The sequence below is a fragment of the Symphodus melops genome, assembly GCF_947650265.1.
Source record: "Symphodus melops genome assembly, chromosome: 5".
Taxonomy (NCBI): Eukaryota; Metazoa; Chordata; class Actinopteri; order Labriformes; family Labridae; genus Symphodus; species Symphodus melops.
In genome coordinates, this window is record NC_136695.1 from 22,825,329 (window position 1) to 22,842,869 (window position 17,541).

The following is a 17,541-nucleotide window of genomic DNA, read 5'->3' on the forward strand; positions in this document are numbered from 1 at the left end:
AAATCATGGACATTAGGTCATATTTCAAGTGAAATCAACATCTTTTGTGACACACTAACTGTTAATGTTAGCATTCAGTGAGTTTTTATCTTTTAACCAATTACACTATGCTAGAGTGGCTAAATGCTATCATCAGTATTTTATAGGAACACTTGGAGTAAAGTTCTAGCAAATAGTCACGTTAGGATGTAGCTGCATGATACCATTAGCTGTTGTCTATTGGTAACTAATGGATTATAAAACATGTTATTTATCATTAAAACATGCTCTGTGTCGTTCAGGATTTTCACTATCCTTGAGCAATTCAGCTTATAACCAATCAGGGATGGCGGAATTATAGTGATTTATTTGTAGGACTTTGCTTTAAGGGCCCCACCATGAGCTGCAAAAGGAAAAATGTCTGTCAAGTTGATATTTTGAATTGTTAGCCTGCGTGAGAAAGTGCAAGAAATTGCTGTTCAGTGGTTTTCCTGCTCTAAAGAAATAGTACAGGATGACTGTTTCCTGAACGTGAAGGTGCAACATGTACTATAGATGCTCCTCTTGGTCTAGTTTCTTATCAGTCAGAGCAGAATGGGTTTCCTGATTCTTGCAGTGAATGGCCAGTGAGCGGAGGAGAAATCCTGTTTGTAAATCAAACTGAGAGGACACTATGGCTGTCATGGGACTTTGTTTACTTTGTTTTACTACCCCTGTCTTATCCTGTTGACAAGGCAGGTCAGTTGTTCAAGAAATGCACAAAAACACACAGAGCCTACATCCCCTGTGCCAGGTGCCAGTGTGCAAGAAGGCAAAAGAGGAGATGCACATCATCTCCCATGTATGACGCCTCTCCCATTCATATGCACTTATTGATAACATCTGACAACTTCATGGCACGTGAGAAAGCGGAAGGCCTAAGGGTTTGAGGTGACAGGAAACAAGCACTGGCATGACAAACGCTACTCACAATCAAACAAGTCAGGCGTCAGGTGAGAGAGTGATATGACCGGATGTGTCTATATGCTTTGACACACGCAAAAAGGAACATTTACATGCATCATATGTACCCTAAGTGTTAGCAAAGATGTGTATGATACTGGGGTAAGGGCCAGATTGTACAGTTGGCTGCACCTTTAAATAAGAGGAAAAGGGTGTTATTTCTACATGAGAGACAGAACAGGATGCAGCTTTATATTTCCTATTAACATTTTGTTTTGTTTGGTTCATATGTGAGAAGTTTTGGGGCTCTTTAATGCCCACTTATGCTAAATATAGCAATTACAAAACACTAAATGTGGCTACTGTGCAGTTTAATATAGTTGTAGTATTCTATAACCTGAAACCGACTTTTCTTGCCTGGACTTTAGTACAATTACAATAACAGGTAATTTCCTCCACTGTTTTATTAGTGTGAGCATAACAATACTCAAATGTCAAACAAAAAAATACAGTCAATAAGAGATAACATTTGTTTAGTTGATCTAATTATAAATTAACTGTATTTTTGTATTTACCTTTCAGATCTGATAGATTACACGTATTACATTGGAATTGGTTGCGCCAGGCCTACGTTTGTTATTCATCAGAACAGATCAAGGTAGACCATGTGTGTCATAATAAGGTTACTGGACTGATCAAATACGCAGTAACACTGACACAGAATTAGCTGTTTTTAACAGTTAGTTACACACTGACGCTTTTGAGACTTAATTTGACAATTTAATAAGTGTAATTATCTTGATATGAAAGCGGCTGATTAGAACTAATAACCCTGATTGACGCAAGTGGACACGGAGAGCCGAGCATGATCTCGCGCCTCTCGAATCGTAGGTTGTGATGTCACCACGGCAGCGCGCTGCCTGGCTGTGTCGGTCTCCCAGGCAACGCCGCGTGCTGCAGTGACGCCAGCCCAAGTCTCCCGGCTCGTGGTGAGTGGGCGTGACTCGCTACATTAGCCCCCCCCCCTCTTCTCCTCCGTCAGTGTGGGCGGGCCCCGCTCCAGAAGAGAGCGAGCGAAACACGACACCCCGAGGACGGCGAGAGGCACGGGGGGAGGAGAGAGTCGCACTGAATGGTGTGAGAGTGAGTGGAGGACTTAAAAAAAAAAGTCTGTAAAGAAAGAGAGCTTCCTCTCCAACGTTTATTTCTGTCAAATAAGTAACACAGCTTTGCGGTAGAGACATGTCAAACAGCGGCGAAGATGCGGTTACGATGGACTAAAGAGCCACTGAACAGTTAGCCAGAGAAGTTGTTAAAAGAGAGTGAACGGCTGTTTGGCTGCCTCGAGACGGGACGGTTGGCAGTTTTCCGCCGCGACTCGAGCGGAATTCAGCGCTGGTTGTTCCAGAAGCGACGACCGACAGCGAAGTCTTGATATCGCGGGGAAGTGAACCTCTCGGTTCGGTTGGCGGAGAGCCGGTGGAGGGGGAAGCGGAGCGCGGTGGCGGCGGCGGCAGCGCGAGGACGGGAAAGCCGCTGAAGTTGTTGCTCCAAAAAGTTTGCCGTGTGTCTTCACCTAGTGATCCAGATCAGGAACCAAAGGGGAACGGAAAGGGCCGAGGGGACTGACTTTCCTTTCCACGAGCAACTTTGTGGGAGCACACCCTGCTCTGTAAACTTTTAGCAAGCCCGCTGAGAAGCTTAAAGAACAAAGAATGAAAACACCTGGAGAAAGTGGTAAGTTTGCATGACCCCTGCTCTGATTTCATTTTAAGTCCATCATTGTCTTTCTGTTTACTTACAGTTAAAAAAAAAGCTTACAGTAACTACATTGCTTATTAAAGAGCGAGCCAGATAGTAATCGACATCTGCATCCATACCAGAAAACCTGATGAAAACCTGTTGATTTGAGCTGTTCAGGATCAATGCACAAGTGCGTGTATTGTTGCTACAGTAGATATGAGAATCAAATCTGGTGCAGGTTAAGTACTGTACTCCGATTCAAGAGGAAGTGGTTAAACTACTGTACAGTTGTTACGGCGACATCCTGTCACCCTGACAACCCAATTTCACCATCCAGCACCTGTAGGAGAACCCACTGAAATCCTGGAAACACTGTAAGGGGTTTGGTTTTTTTTAATTGCTGAGTGAGAGAAAAGGGGAGCGATGGGGACGTGTTAATAAGTTAGTTGATGACTTCCTCTCTTGGTGGGGGTGTTGAGGTTATTGGATCTGGCTTAGGTGTACATGGAGCAAGCTGATATTAACACTGAGCATACAATTGTCAAGTACTTGACTTGTCAGCATAATGAAGTGGGAGCAGGGGTGGACTGAGGGTGGGTGGGTGGGGGGGATTTCCAGTAGTCAGCTGAGGTTTGCGTGTGTCATTTTGTCTAATTCCTGAAATGCTTGCATAAGTTTGTTCTTGCTCCCTTCACAGGAAGACAATTTTTCTCTTCAAAGGAGGAAGTGGAAGTGCGATCATTGGTGCTGGCTATAACACAGTCATAGTTGGTAATCTCCCTGACATGACCTTCTCTTTAATGAGAGTCCACAGGAGATCAGTTTGATTTCATTTGTTAATATAAAAGCAGAATTTGTGCAGCATGAAGATAACGCATGAAAGTAAAGATTCCTACTGCATATTTTTTCAGTACAACATATACATATTTGAAATAGTTTTTTTTAAAACTTAAACAACTTCCACTTTTCTAAGTAGTTACTGGTAAGCATTTTGCATAAATACGTATGCTTGTGAATAAGTACAAATTGTCTTGGACCCTTACTTTTCCACATGGGACATTCCCCTCCCCCACCCTGTCCCCTCCTGACTCCCGCTGCACCCAGCCTCAGCCCCTCAGCCCTTCACATTCCTGCACACACACACCCTCTCTCCCTGCAGCAGTCCTGAGGAGGCTACCATGACATCACACTACATCCCACCACAAATAGCCTTTTATTATAAGGAACTCTGTGTTTGTGTGGCAGCAGATAGCTTAAATCCTTTTGGGAAGGTACTAAATAAAAAAGATTGTACTCAGGTTATTTGAATGGTGTGTTGTTGTGTAGTCGGTTGTGATCAATGCACATTGTTTGGTCCGTGTATAGTTGTGTGCTGCCATCCATGTGGTCTTTGTAATTTGGTACTATGACAGCTTTGTATATCAGTTTTGATTTTTCTTCTTCTTTTTTTTTGGGGGGGGGGGGGGGGGGGGGGTTTAGACCATTTAGAATAATGAAGCCCAAAAGGGAGACTTGGGAATGTTCACTCACTTTGGCTCACAGTCTTAACACCCAAAGTTCTCAATTTGTAAAGATAGGGGGCAACAAACACTTTCTTTTTTAGAAGTTTTAGTTTTTGACCCATTTTAACCTGATCAGTACTGGCTCAATAATTGATAGAGCATATTGTGATATTTTGTGTGGTCCCAACATAAAATACACATCCACCTATTGTACCAGTGTTATATCATTTAATATAATGCTCTCATGACTAACTTTTTTTTCTATAGAATGATAAATAAATACGTTTTTTTTTTTCTGTCCACTATTGTGAAATCCTTTGTTAATGTAGACAGAAACAAAGAAACTTATATATTTATGTAATTTCTGTTGAGCATAGTTTCACTTTCAGTTGCTGAAAGGGGAGGACGTTAATATACGTTTTTGGAAAATGCTTAAACTTGTGGTAATAGATTATTAAGACAATGATTTATCAGCTGGCCTCTGGTGTGCAATCCTTTTTCCATTTACTCGCCATTTCAGCAGTATCTATTTGAAATGTTCAAAAATAACTGGTTACATAAATCTACAATTCATCAAGTTACATATAATTTATCTAAATGAAATGTGATCACCTCCCACTTGATCATCTGATTGATTAATCCTTTCTGCTTTAGTGGGTAAAAAGCATCTCTCTCTCTCTCTCAGAGGCATTATCTGACATTACATGTGATGTCATAACATCACTTTTAAATAGTTGAATTATTGACATGGTTTATCCTTGCCGCAGTCCCGATCTCTCAATCTCCTGCTGTTGCTGCATCTGCAATCAGGACACAAGTTTGAACCCTTAACCTGTGTATATCTCATTGTTTAGAGCAAACGCTTTTCTTGAATGTGGACGGATATAACAGTGCCAGGATAAGTGTAGGATAAAAAAATGCAATCATCCCTTCCCAGGATGTTTGCTGATGTAGGATTATGTCCCATACGGTAAGCTGCTGCCTCTGTTGAGCTTACCTCCTCTCCCTCTATCAGCAGATGCTTCCCCTTGCACTCCTGTTTTCCACAGTCACTTCATTAGCCTGAATAGATAGATGATAGGATTTCTGCTGAGATAGAGAATTGATGTGATGAGACAGGAAATGGCAGGGCGATAGATGCATCTGTTGTTAATTTTGCAGCATTTTAAATGATCCAGATTAATTTCAGTGTATGTCTAATTACTGCTGTTTAACTAGTCTTTGTTTTGGAAAATGGTTGGAGGCAAATAATTCTACAGGTGGCTTGAGTCAGCAGACAGGGAGTTGGGGGCTTGTCTATTCTTACACAGTCTCTGATATCTACTGTTTTGTTTACGTAAAAGGTGTGCTAATGATCGATTATGCTAAGATAAGGACACACACACCCTCCATAACAACATGCCCGTTGTGTCTCCGCACCACCGCCACACATGCTTTGTAGTTTGCGTTTCTCCCTTTTTCCTTCGTCCTTCCCCAATTTTTCATCCTCTTCTTCCAAATTTTCTCTGTCAATCTTTTCTCTCTCTCTGATGGGATAAGGACTGGTGTGTGTCTTTGTGTGGTGGAATTGCTTAGTGGGACCCCTGGCTTTAGTGTGGCCTTTGTGTGTGTGTGTGCGTGTGTGTGTGTGTGTGGAGTGTGGGACAATGGTGGGAGTGGGGCAGGCCCTGGGGCTGATTGTGTGCAGACTTGTGGGGCCAGGGACCTCTCATTGTACTCATAATGGTGCGGAGTAGCTCATAGTTTGGTGATGCTTTTGACAAGTGAAGAGACCGCACTTCTGCCTGCGTGTGAAATGTGTGTGTGTGTGAGAGAGAGAGAGAGAGAGAGAGAGAGAGAGAGAGAGAGAGAGAGAATAATGTAAATTTGGCTTGTCAGTTTAGTTTTAATTAGTCACTCAACCACGTGGCTTAATGATTATTGTTTAGTGCCTCTGTTCTTGAGTGATTGATGTGCATTGATTCCACACAGACAGTTCTTCCTCAGGTTGGGACAAAAGGCTAACTTTTGAGCGTGTTACCTTTTCCTTGTCTGGGTTTGTACCAGCTTATGCTTTTCAATCTTAACACACACCCACTGTGGTGATAAGAACAGTGATTAGCCTTATCTGTGAAAACTCCCTCGCACTGCTGACCACAGCAAAACCACTACCTCCCATTATCCCAATTCAGTTTTACAGCCGGCTTTATGGGACAATCCCTGCTGTGATCAGGCTCAGCCGACATGCTTTAAGCTCGAAACAGATGAAGTTTCATAACACACTCATTATCTTCCATCAAAGAATGCAGTCAAATTCTTTTATGTGACAAGAATTAAATAGTTTGGGGTAATCTCAGGAAATGTGCCATGCTATTTATTTAACATATTGCATTCCCTGCACTTCTTTTAACATTATTTAACACATTTCTCAGGGACTTTCTCCAGGGGACTTTCATTGTTCTGTTGCTGTAAATGCCAGTTTTTTTTAAATGACAGTTTACAGGGGATCATGGAAGTGATTCTCTTTAGTTCTCCACCTCGATGAAAACCAACTCCAAGTTAACCATAGTTAAGAGGAACAGGCGAAAAAGCCCAGAGGAAGAGGATGTGTTTACCAACAGCTAATGTCTCCACTTATAATGTACATGGTGTTTTCACCACAGCAGCACATACATCAACAGTACTGCAGCTTTCAGTTACAGTGCCCGTTATTCAGGGGTATTTGACGTGCAGTGTTTCCATGACAACGATAAACATGCTGTGTATCAGGACGGCTCTTGTCATGGCGGCCGCCGTGAAAGGACGTATCCCGTTACAACTATGAAAAGAAGGATTTTTCTGAAACACAAAGATATTTGTGGTAATGTATGTAGCAGTCAACAAACGTTTTTATGTCACATGTTCAGACAATTTGTAAGTAACATAGATATTTTAGTGTAAAACTTCTTCATAATGGGCCTTTAAGAGTGTGAATTTTACACTCAATATTAAAGAGTCAGACGACCCTCGTTTTGTCATCTCCACGACTCAAGAGTTCTTAAGCTTTTTGACATGGCTGTCTGTGAAAAAAGACTTCTGGTAGGAAAAGCCTTCAGTTGTGGAAATGTCTGTATGTAGGCAGGAATGTGACCACAGAGAACAATGCGCTCAGCCAATTGACACTAATGGACCTCCCAACCATTAGTCCTGTGTCGCCCTTGACCGGGGAGACCACAGAGTCCAAAGCCAACAACGCAGCACTACCCTTGAAGGGTGTTTCTGACCGCTGTTCAGCACCCCCCCCCCCCCACCACCACCACGCTCGCTGCTGCCCCAGAGGCCTTCACATTAACTTCAGATCTGACCATCGACTCCTATAGATCTCCGACCCGTTTGATCAGCTTTGTGATTGTGAGGTTCTGCTCTAAAGGCCTCCATTTAAAATGCACTTTTTAGACTGACAACACATCAGCACATCTCCATGTGTCCTCAGGCCCTGTGTGTTTTCCTGTGATGAGAGTTGAGCCTACTTTTACCACAATGCTATTGGCTGCAGCCGACAGCATGACCCCACATCGACCATATTAGTTGTTGGTTAGAGATGGTAATGAACCTGAAAGGGATGAACTGTTGACAGATAACTGTAAAGCTTCAAGAACACATGTGTGAGTACACATACACCGAAACACACGCGTGCACACACTGCTGCCTTTTATTGGAATTCTTGGACCTCCCACATTCCTGCTTAGAAGGTTAATAGTTGCCGGCTGTGTTGCATTACACATGAGGGGAAAACACAACAGTTACTATCTCTGCAAGCCTCTCTCTGCACACGCTTAGTGTGCAGAATAAGCTACATGTGCTCAGTATGTGACTTACTAAAGGCATGTGTGGACTATACAGACATTCTGACTTTGAATGCACACATTAATAAAACAGGATTAAGATAATTCCCTTTTTTTTTTTAGTAACCATCAACCTCAAAATGCATAGATTACACACACACAAATGCACTGAGGCTCTAATTTCAAATGGGTATCAAAATTCATGTGGAGAATGCAGAAGGGTGTGTTGTTCTGTATGGATTGACTTGCTCTGTTCAGCAGCTGTTTGTGTCTGCGCGTGCATGTGCATTGTAATGTAATATGGGGAATTTACAGAGCTGCATTGTTGTAGATGTGACTCAGAGTGTTGGTGCAGAAAGCCATGTTATTGTTAAAGAAATGTAAGTGTGTATATGAAGGAGACAGGTTTCAGGGTGGGCAGCTGTGTGGAAGGTGTTACTTGTGAACTTGTGGGTGAATGTATAACAGATTTGGCGACGTCGGTGCCATTGATAGGAATCTGAGTCTGACAACACACACACACACACACACACACACACACACACACACACACACACACACACACACACACACACACAAAGTTCAGGTAACTTTATTCCTCTGATCCTTCCAGATGAGAGGTTTTATTTTAGATCCTCAACACAATGACCTGTCCTTTAGCTGAGAGCCTGGAGTGTCATCTCCCTGCTGGCTGAAGTGCAAGCAGGGTGTAAGCTATCAAGACCATGACAACACCATGCCAGTCAGTCATGAAGCTATCTCTCTTTTCAAACCAAAGTTCTAAACACAGCACCACTTCACATAACATGGCCTGTTGTGAAAAGACACAATCCTCTCTTGGTGGCTCCTCGCTGCGGCTGAGTTTCCCAGTCGTAGCCAGGACTCTGTGTCCTGTGTTGTAATGTATACACTTAATCTTTTTAGATTAACCCCAATAATACAGGTCACGCTGAGGGCAACTTTACAGTGGGGATCAGCACCAACGTGTCTGCTAATACACGTTCCAGGGTCAGAGCAAAACTGGATCTACTTAGTACTGGGAAATAAAGTAAACTGGAAATGTGTCTAAACGTTCCAATAGCCTGTGTGTCCTTTAAAGGCGCATTTATACTTAGAAACATGTGATCTTTGTTTCCTTATTCATGTAAAAAAAAAAAAAAAGGACTTACAACTTGTTCACGCTAATTTTAACTTTATATGCGTGCCTGTAAGTGTGTGAGAGTTTGGGCTCTCCCGCTGTCCGAGGCTCTGTAACACAGGGAGGGTGCTGAGAGGAGCGCCTAACCCCTCTCTAACCCCTCTAAGTCCAGTGCAGTCAGCAGACACTCCCTACAGAAAAGCAGCAGTGTTTGAATAGTTCCTCTGGCTATTTTTATCTGGGAATCTGCCTCTGTGCTGGACCCAGGGAGTGGGGGGGGGGGGGGGGGGGTTGAGGGCAAATATCTAATCTAATTTTGGATGATGGGAAATCACCAAAAACACTTCTGTGCCACTTGCATAGTGTCGATATTTTGTGTGAGTGTCTGCTGAGTATTGAAACGCTGTCTGGCGCCAAGTTAAACTTTTTGAGCTTGTCACCCTCCCAGCTTCTCCTCTCTCTCCCTGCCTCCATTACCCCTGTTTTTTTCCCTTGCCAATCCCTTTCTCCTCCTCCTCTCTCTCTCTCTCTCTCTCTCTTTCTCTCTGTCTCTCTCTCTCCTTCCCAGCACCCTGGGTAAGGAATGCACAATCACGTTTTGGAGTTTTCTTTTCAACCAGTCTTTCCTCTTCCTCTCTGCTGGCTGTATCCGTCTGGCAGCCTTAATCTTGTTTCTCTTCTTCCCTCCATGTTCAGACCTGTTCTGTATACGTCAACGCTCATTTGTACTTTGAGCCAACTCATTACAGTCTGATGTAAGAGAGTTATGTGCTTTGGAAAGGCGAAAGAGCCATGTCAGTGTTAGAAGGCGCACAGACTGTTGCACTGATTGTTTTATGTACTTAAACAACATAAACTTCTGATCACGAGCACATAGCGCTAGATGAAGGACGGATTATCTGCAGGACATAAACTTGTCACATTATTTAAAATCAACATGCATTCTGTTTGGTAACACAGGTGGTAACAAGCTGTGTGTGTGTGTGTGTGTGTGTGTGTGTGTGTGTGTGTGTGTGTGTGTGTGTGTGTTAGTGAGGAAAAACGATCAGTGGGAAGAGAACCTCCTCTGCCTTTATCAGCAGCAATTGCTCAGTCGTCTTTCCTTCTTTGGATAACCCCACACATCAGAACTGACTGTTCTCCTTTAGTGAAATCTAATAGTAACATTCACTCTGCTGTATAGTTTGTAATGCAGGCGGTTTGGGAGTTTGAGAGAAAGAAAGAGGCAGAGCAGGGTGATATGGGACTGACAATATGAGGAGAAAATGGGCGACCGCTGTCTGTATAGTAGAATCGACTAACCTTATTTTAACGCAACATAAACTCTATCGATATAAAGGATATTGTATTACCCTATATCTCCTTTGAATATATCAATATATCTTAAAAACTCAATATATATCCCAGCCCTAACATGCACATGTCCCTGCAGGGGAGTGAAACCATTTTAAGCATCGATTGACCCGCCCGTCCCACCGCCCTCTCCCCCTCCTCACTATCATTTCTATGTCACCAATCCATGTGCTAATACCCCAGTGGCAGCTCCTCTTCCATTAGCCTACTCCTCCTCATCTTTCCTGCTTTCTCCCCTTTCTTTCCTGCTTCATGTCACCTTACCCTATCGCTTTTTTTTTTATCCTCGGACACCCTGATTTATCAGCCTGCATGACTGGATGGGCAGTTACATTAAGACTTTCTCTTAGCTTGGTTCAAATGGTATAGAGGGCTGTCAGTCAGAGTACATCAGAAGTAAGACATGTTGCCGGAAATATGAGCTAAAAGTCAGACTTGATCACAAGCTGCTATCAAGTGTAATAAGTTCATGGAGAGGTTTGAAATTATTATGTATTTTCACTCTCTCTCTCTCTTTCTCTCTCTCACACTCACACACACACACACACACACACACACACACACACACACACACACACACACACACACACACACACACACAGCTAACAGCTAAGGGCTCCTTTCAAGTTGTGTGTTCCCCTCAGGATAAAGTGTGGTGGATTGGACAAACATCCCTCTCTATTTTTGCCCACTGGTCATCGTCCTCTTAAATGTTCTTAAGACTTGCTTCCTCCTGTCTTTCTCTTAGCTCTCCAGGTGTGTTGATATGTGTGTGTGTGCATGTGTATGTGTGCGTGTGTATGGGCTGGCCTGAGAGAAACTGAATAATGCATTGGATCATTGGAAAAGTATTTATAGGAAAGTATAGCGATTAAACTTTAATGACAATGTCGGCCATCAGTGCAGAACATCGTATAGCATATCCTCCTCCACTAACACACACACACACACACACACACACACACACACACACACACACACACACACACACACACACACACACACACACACACACACACACACACACAGGACAGGCTGGAAACACGCTTATCTCATCATATATTTCTTATGGAGTTTGTTCATAAGTGAGATCAAAAACCAGACTCATGTGCTGTACCACTCTCCAGTCTTTAAGTGCCTTGACCCAAACATATCCTCATATACAGCTTGATTTATTTATCATTAATGTCGTTCCAGTGATGGATTTGACCTGGGTTGTTTTGACTCCTGGATGGGATCAGTTTTGAAGTGGGGTTTACTAATTTAATAGTTGTGTTGTGGGTTGTTTGCTGTAGTTAGTTTGTTGTAGTTGAGATAAGAACCAGTCTGCACTTTACCATCCTAACAGTTACCTGAAAGCATATCTTTCAATTCAAAGCCCAGTTCTGTAATTCATACTGAGGAAGCACAGATTACAGCTTGGCTTGACAACCTCCCTGTTAGGCTGCAACACCTTTTTTTTGTTTGTTTTGGTCTGTTGCCTTTATTCTGTAGGACGGCAGATTAGAGAAGCTGGGGCAGTGACATGAGAGAAAAGATTCAGGCTTGAGTCTGACATGAACTGGCCTGACTTTAGCGTCTGTACATGGGGCGTGACTGCTGGCTTGACTATGTGCAACGATATTAATGGGAAAAGAGTCAGGTTTGGTGTGTGTCCCTCAATTTTGGTCTTATAACTTTTATTCAACATTTCTCATTATGTTACATTTATAAATGCTTATGTCACGCTATTTGTGGATTCAATAAGGACGTGAATAATGTGTTAAAAATTGCTCATGTAAAGAAAATCTTGCTTTGTTTGTCTCTGCTGGATCTATGATCTAGTCAAAGGACTGACAATCAATGTCAGAAAACACATCAAATCTGCATGTCATAGTTCATGACATCAGAGTTAAGCAGCTTGCCCAGCCCCTTCTGTCTTTGTGTACGTTAGCCGTGTTTGTGTGTTCACCAGCGCTTCCATACAGTAGCCCTGCCCTCGGTCACATTAGTTTTATCCATGTCCATTTTTAGCATCAGATGTGGCCCAGTGAAATTATGTAACAACCAAGCAGTTGCTTGTGGGTGGGCGCACACTCATATAGGCCTACTGTACATTTAGACACACATTTAGGCAGCAGGGGGTGAGACACATGTCCCCACACACACACACACACACACACACACACACACACACACACACACACACACACACACACACACACACACACACACACACACACACTGTTTGCTTTTGATGAAGAGAGCAGTGATTTTGATCCCCTGACCAGCCTCTGTATGTGAGGGGGGAAAGGAGAGAAGAATGGGTGAAGAGATTCACAAATAGAGGGAGAGAAGGATGATGAATTAACCTTATGATGGGGCTGGAAAACATAGACAAAGAGGTTAATGATGACTCGATTGTTTTCAAGTCCAGCATAGTTGAAATTCACTGATTTCAAAGGTGACTTTTATAAAGGTGAGGTGGAAGGCACTTCACATCCAAAATACTGTGCAGAAGCATCTGAAAACACTCTTTAACATGGAACATGTTTCATTGGCATATTTTCTCTAACGTGGGCTATCTGGTTTTTTTTACAACCAGAATGTGCATCTGTGGTAACTAATTATACTTTGTATACATGTTACCTTGGAAACAAGTCCCCAGCAGAGCCGATTCGCCTGCAAAGAGATGTCAATCAAAAAAAAACAAGAAAAAGAATTGACTGCAGGCGAGGGAAAGAGGTTATAAAATGAATTATAAAGTGATGTAACAGTCATTTTAAGGAGTTGTTTTTGCCCACTAATATAAGGTCTTTGTAGTCTCACACACCTTCATCAAACAACACATGCACTTTTGTATGCAGCTTTCCCTCCAGCTGGCCCCCCAGCTCGCATCCTCACTGTTTGTGTGTGGGTGTTGTGTTAGTCGGGGTTATTGTGTTCGTCTGGCCCAAGTATTAGCCGTGTTCTGTGCAGAGGTACTCTCTCTCCCTTAGGTTACCAAAGAGAAGGAGGCAGAGTGCAGAGGTGTGTGTGTGGGAACGTGGGATCTGTGCGTGTGACTCATTGATGTCGGTGCTGTGAATGTGTAAGCTGATTTTTTTTCTGCGTAATAAAGGGTTTTTTTTTGTTGTTTTTTTGAAGCTTCATACATGTAGTCTGCGTGTGGCTCTGTTTGGTCAACTGCACAGTGACATTAGATCATCACAGCAGCACAAAAAAGGGAAACGTTTCTACGCCTCCTGTTAACTTGAATGATGACTATTCATTTTCCACGACTCTTTTCCATGACTCTGTTTATAAAAATGCATCATTTTCATGATACACTCCCCAAACGCCCTCTTGTGTGTTTGCTAGATTCAAATTCAAACAAACATCAGGTATATCTTACAGGGTTTCAAGCAGTGAAGAAATTCAAACGTTTCTCACTCCAGCTTGTCTGTCCGAATTGAACTAAAGTGTGCTTTACATGAGACAATTTTCAAATCCTAACCGATTTTAAAAAATGTGGGCGACCAACGACCTAAGGACAGTCTACATTATGATACTCTAAATCCAAACTATGACTTGGCAAGACTGTTAGACCACACAGCTGCCGTTTCCCAAATGTGAGCTCATACAGAAACGAAATCAAACGTGACTTCAGAAGAAGAACAAATATGGCGGATGATCGGCCTGCAGTGAGTTCTGTTTGAGAGTGAAAAACAAAGAATAAGAAAAAAAACCCTGAGAAGATGAGCTGGAGGTGATTCAGCAACATCCGGTTGGTTACGCTTCACGGTCTGCTCTCTCATTGGCTGTAATGGGTATTCCTTTGGAGGCAGCCCGACCTGGAGTCTGAACGATTCGAGATCGGAGAGGCTCTGACTCGATTGGAAGCAGTAAAACAAAATAATGCAATATAGTTACACCACACACGAGGATTATCTGACAAGAAAATCGCTTGCAAGAAGCCGAAAATCAGAGGGTCAAATCTTCTAGTGTAGCCATCTTTGGATTATACAAGCTTTTACAAAGTGACTCTGATCTATTGTTTGTAGATGTGTGTCATCAAACCGAAATGTAGAGGTGTAGCTGGAAGCTATTGGGGCTGTCACTTCTTGGGGAACTCCGGTGCTACCTTACACTCTGACAGATGATCTGAGCTCTTTCAATCACAGCTCGCGCGGGACAATAGTTTGCATGCATGCTGTCTGTATGAGTGTTTGTGTCTTTGTGAGAGTCGTGTAACTGAGAGGCTCCACCATTGTATGTTCCCATACATGAACCCACATCCAAACCCAAACACTCTCACTCACACACACACACACACACACACACACACACACACACACACACACACACACACACACACACACACACACACACACACACACACACACACACACACACACACACACACACACAGAGACAGACATACAAACAGTGAGGTCACAGCTCATGTCCTGAGTTTCACAAGGCGGAGGGTATGAGTGTGTGTGTGTACACTCAGCTCTTGCATAACACCATCCAAGCAGTATACTGACAGAGTGGGAGAAAGTTGTGTCCTCTCTGTGTTTGCCAGTCAACCTTTATCGTTCTCTGAACTTTCTTCCCAACTCCTCTTCCATTTCTTTGTTTTGACTTCCTTCCTTCTTTTATCATGTTCACCCTGCTGTAACCTGTTTTATAGCCTGATACCTTAAATTCCAAATACCAGAAAATGTACAAAAAAAACAGCCTGTGGCAATTTAAAATTTGCAATATGGAAAGGCATTATGCCTTTCAGAAACACATCATGAACACATTAAGAAAATGAACGTACATTTGAAATGCAGCAGCAGTAAAACAACAAATGACAGAAAGCTTGAGTGAAGTTTAACATTCAAAAGACAGCTCATGTCATGTGGTCTCTCTTTATTTTAAGTCTAGCTGATGTCGCAGTGCAGATTCTTTTATATATTGTACATGTAAATGTACTTAGCAAAATAAAAACTGATTCTAATTTCTACATTGTTGAGAGTAATGGCAGCCTGTTAATTAAAATGTTGAATCTGATTAGGTTTTTATTGAGTCGATAATCAATATTTGTCCATTTGTTTGAATGTGTTTTTGAAAACTACGTCAGTAACAAGACCTTTTACAGTATCTGTATGCATCTCTAAAGTACATGTAAAGCTCATGATCTCAACTTGACCATTTAATGATTGAGAATCAGCTGCATATATGGCTACGATGCGTTTCCTTCCTTTCTGGATCTGACCTTAAATCCTGCAGTTTGGTTCTGCGTCTGGCTGGGGCAGGGCTTAGAGCGTGAAGGGGACTGATCTGTGCCAGTGCAGGGCAGCTGTGTGTTTACTACTGCTGAGCTCATTGCCTAGTAAAGCAGATTGTCCAGCATTGTTCAGATGGGTAGCTGGCACCATAAAGCACAGCTAGGTATATACATTGGAGCTTGGTTATTGTGTAAGGTCAAGTGCCTCAAGACCTTCTGTCACACACCTCCCTTCTTCTTTCTCCTTCGCCCTTCATTTCTGTTTTGCTCATCTCTCAAGTTACATCATCATCAGCCTTTCTTTCTCTCTCTCTCTCTCTCTCTCTCTCTCTCTCTCTCTCTCTCTCTCTCTCTCTCTCTCTCTCTCTCTCTCTCTTCCTCCCTCTCCTGGGCTCTTGCATAACGTCCAGCTTTATTTGCTCCAGCTGAGGATTCTAATCTTTCCCATGAGGCAGAGCGCAGGAGCAAACCAGGAGAGGAGAAAAGAGGAGCCGTGGCCGACCTTTCTAACCCGTCTGTGTGCACCGCCTCGTTAACTCAATCACTCCACCAATTAATGAGATCTGGAGCAGGGCTTTGTTTACATGCACTACCAACACAGTGTTTGAGCCTACGAGACGGGCGCTCGTTTTTTGTAAAGGTGTGTGTGTGTGTGTGTGTGTGTGTGTGTGTGTGTGTGTGTGTGTGTGTGTGTGTGTGTGTGTGTGTGTGTGTGTGTGTGTGTGTGTGTGTGTGTGTGTGTGTGTGTGTGTGTGTGTGTGGGGGGGGGGGGGGGGGGGGGGGGGGGGGGGGGGAGACATGTGTCTCACCCCCTGCTGCAGTGTTGTGGGTTTTCCCCCTTGGCCTTCGACAAAGGGATAAGCACTGATTATATGCACTCCTGCAGTCGTACCCCACACATATACACACACACACACACACACACACACACACACACACACACACACACACACACACACACACACCTGAGGAGGCTGTGATAATGTGCACATTCCTCCATCATCGCCAAATGTGCTCATGTCAGTGAGACCATGTGCTTGCTTGGCTCAAATCCAAGACGTGTTACCATAATACATGCACACAGGCTTATGCGTGTGTGCAACTGCAAATACGCCATGCAGAGTACTGTTCATTGAAGCACATTTTCCCTCTCTGATTTCTCTCAATCTCGCACCAACACACACACATTTACACACGCACATAGACAATATGCTGGCTGGCTGGCAGCGACGTCTGTGCGAGGTGAATGTTACGTAAGGCCGATCAACACTACTTAATCAGCTTTAGGAGACATGCTTAACAAGCTGACCAAGTGGGGTGAGCTAGAGAGGAGGGGGGAGGGGGGGGGGGGGGCAAGACGAAGGCAAGGCCAGAGAATCAAGACCTGAAGGAAAGGAGGAGAAACAGAGGGAAGGGTGAGAACAGTTAGGAAAGAAGGGAAAGTGGTGACAGGCGGCGACACGGCATGTGTCTCTTGTCCCTGTTTACGACGGGATAAACACACACACACACACACACATAAACACGCTGTGCTCTGCCCTCTGTGTCCCCCTCACAGCCCACTGTGACGCACAGTGCTGACTGCCAGGAACCGTGTGTGTGTGTGTGTGTGTGTGTGTGTGTGTGTGTGTGTGTGTGTGCGTGTGCGTGTGCGTGTGTGTTTTTGTGAAGTTGTGCAGAGTGTCTTTTGCAGGGCAGTGTGTGTCCAGTCAAAGCTCGCTCTCATGGCAAGCTGGGGACAGTGTTAATGCAGTGTTATTAAAAATGCACTAGATTTTTTAAAGGTTTGTTTTGAGGCTCTTTTTATTTTAGAGACAGGACTCTGGATGGAGTCAGAAATCAGAG

At 43.4% G+C, this 17,541-nt stretch overlaps 1 protein-coding gene across 1 annotated transcript in view; it reads left to right on the forward strand.

The window, feature by feature from the left end:
* Window positions 1-1,858: 1,858 nt before the first annotated feature.
* Window positions 1,859-17,541, forward strand: part of erfl3 (Ets2 repressor factor like 3) — a 46,663-nt gene continuing 30,980 nt past the window's right edge. The window contains exon 1 of the mRNA XM_079343059.1: window positions 1,859-2,658. Within this exon, the coding sequence (XP_079199185.1) occupies window positions 2,637-2,658 (22 nt within the window). The 5' untranslated portion in view covers window positions 1,859-2,636. The remainder of the gene's footprint in view (window positions 2,659-17,541) is intronic.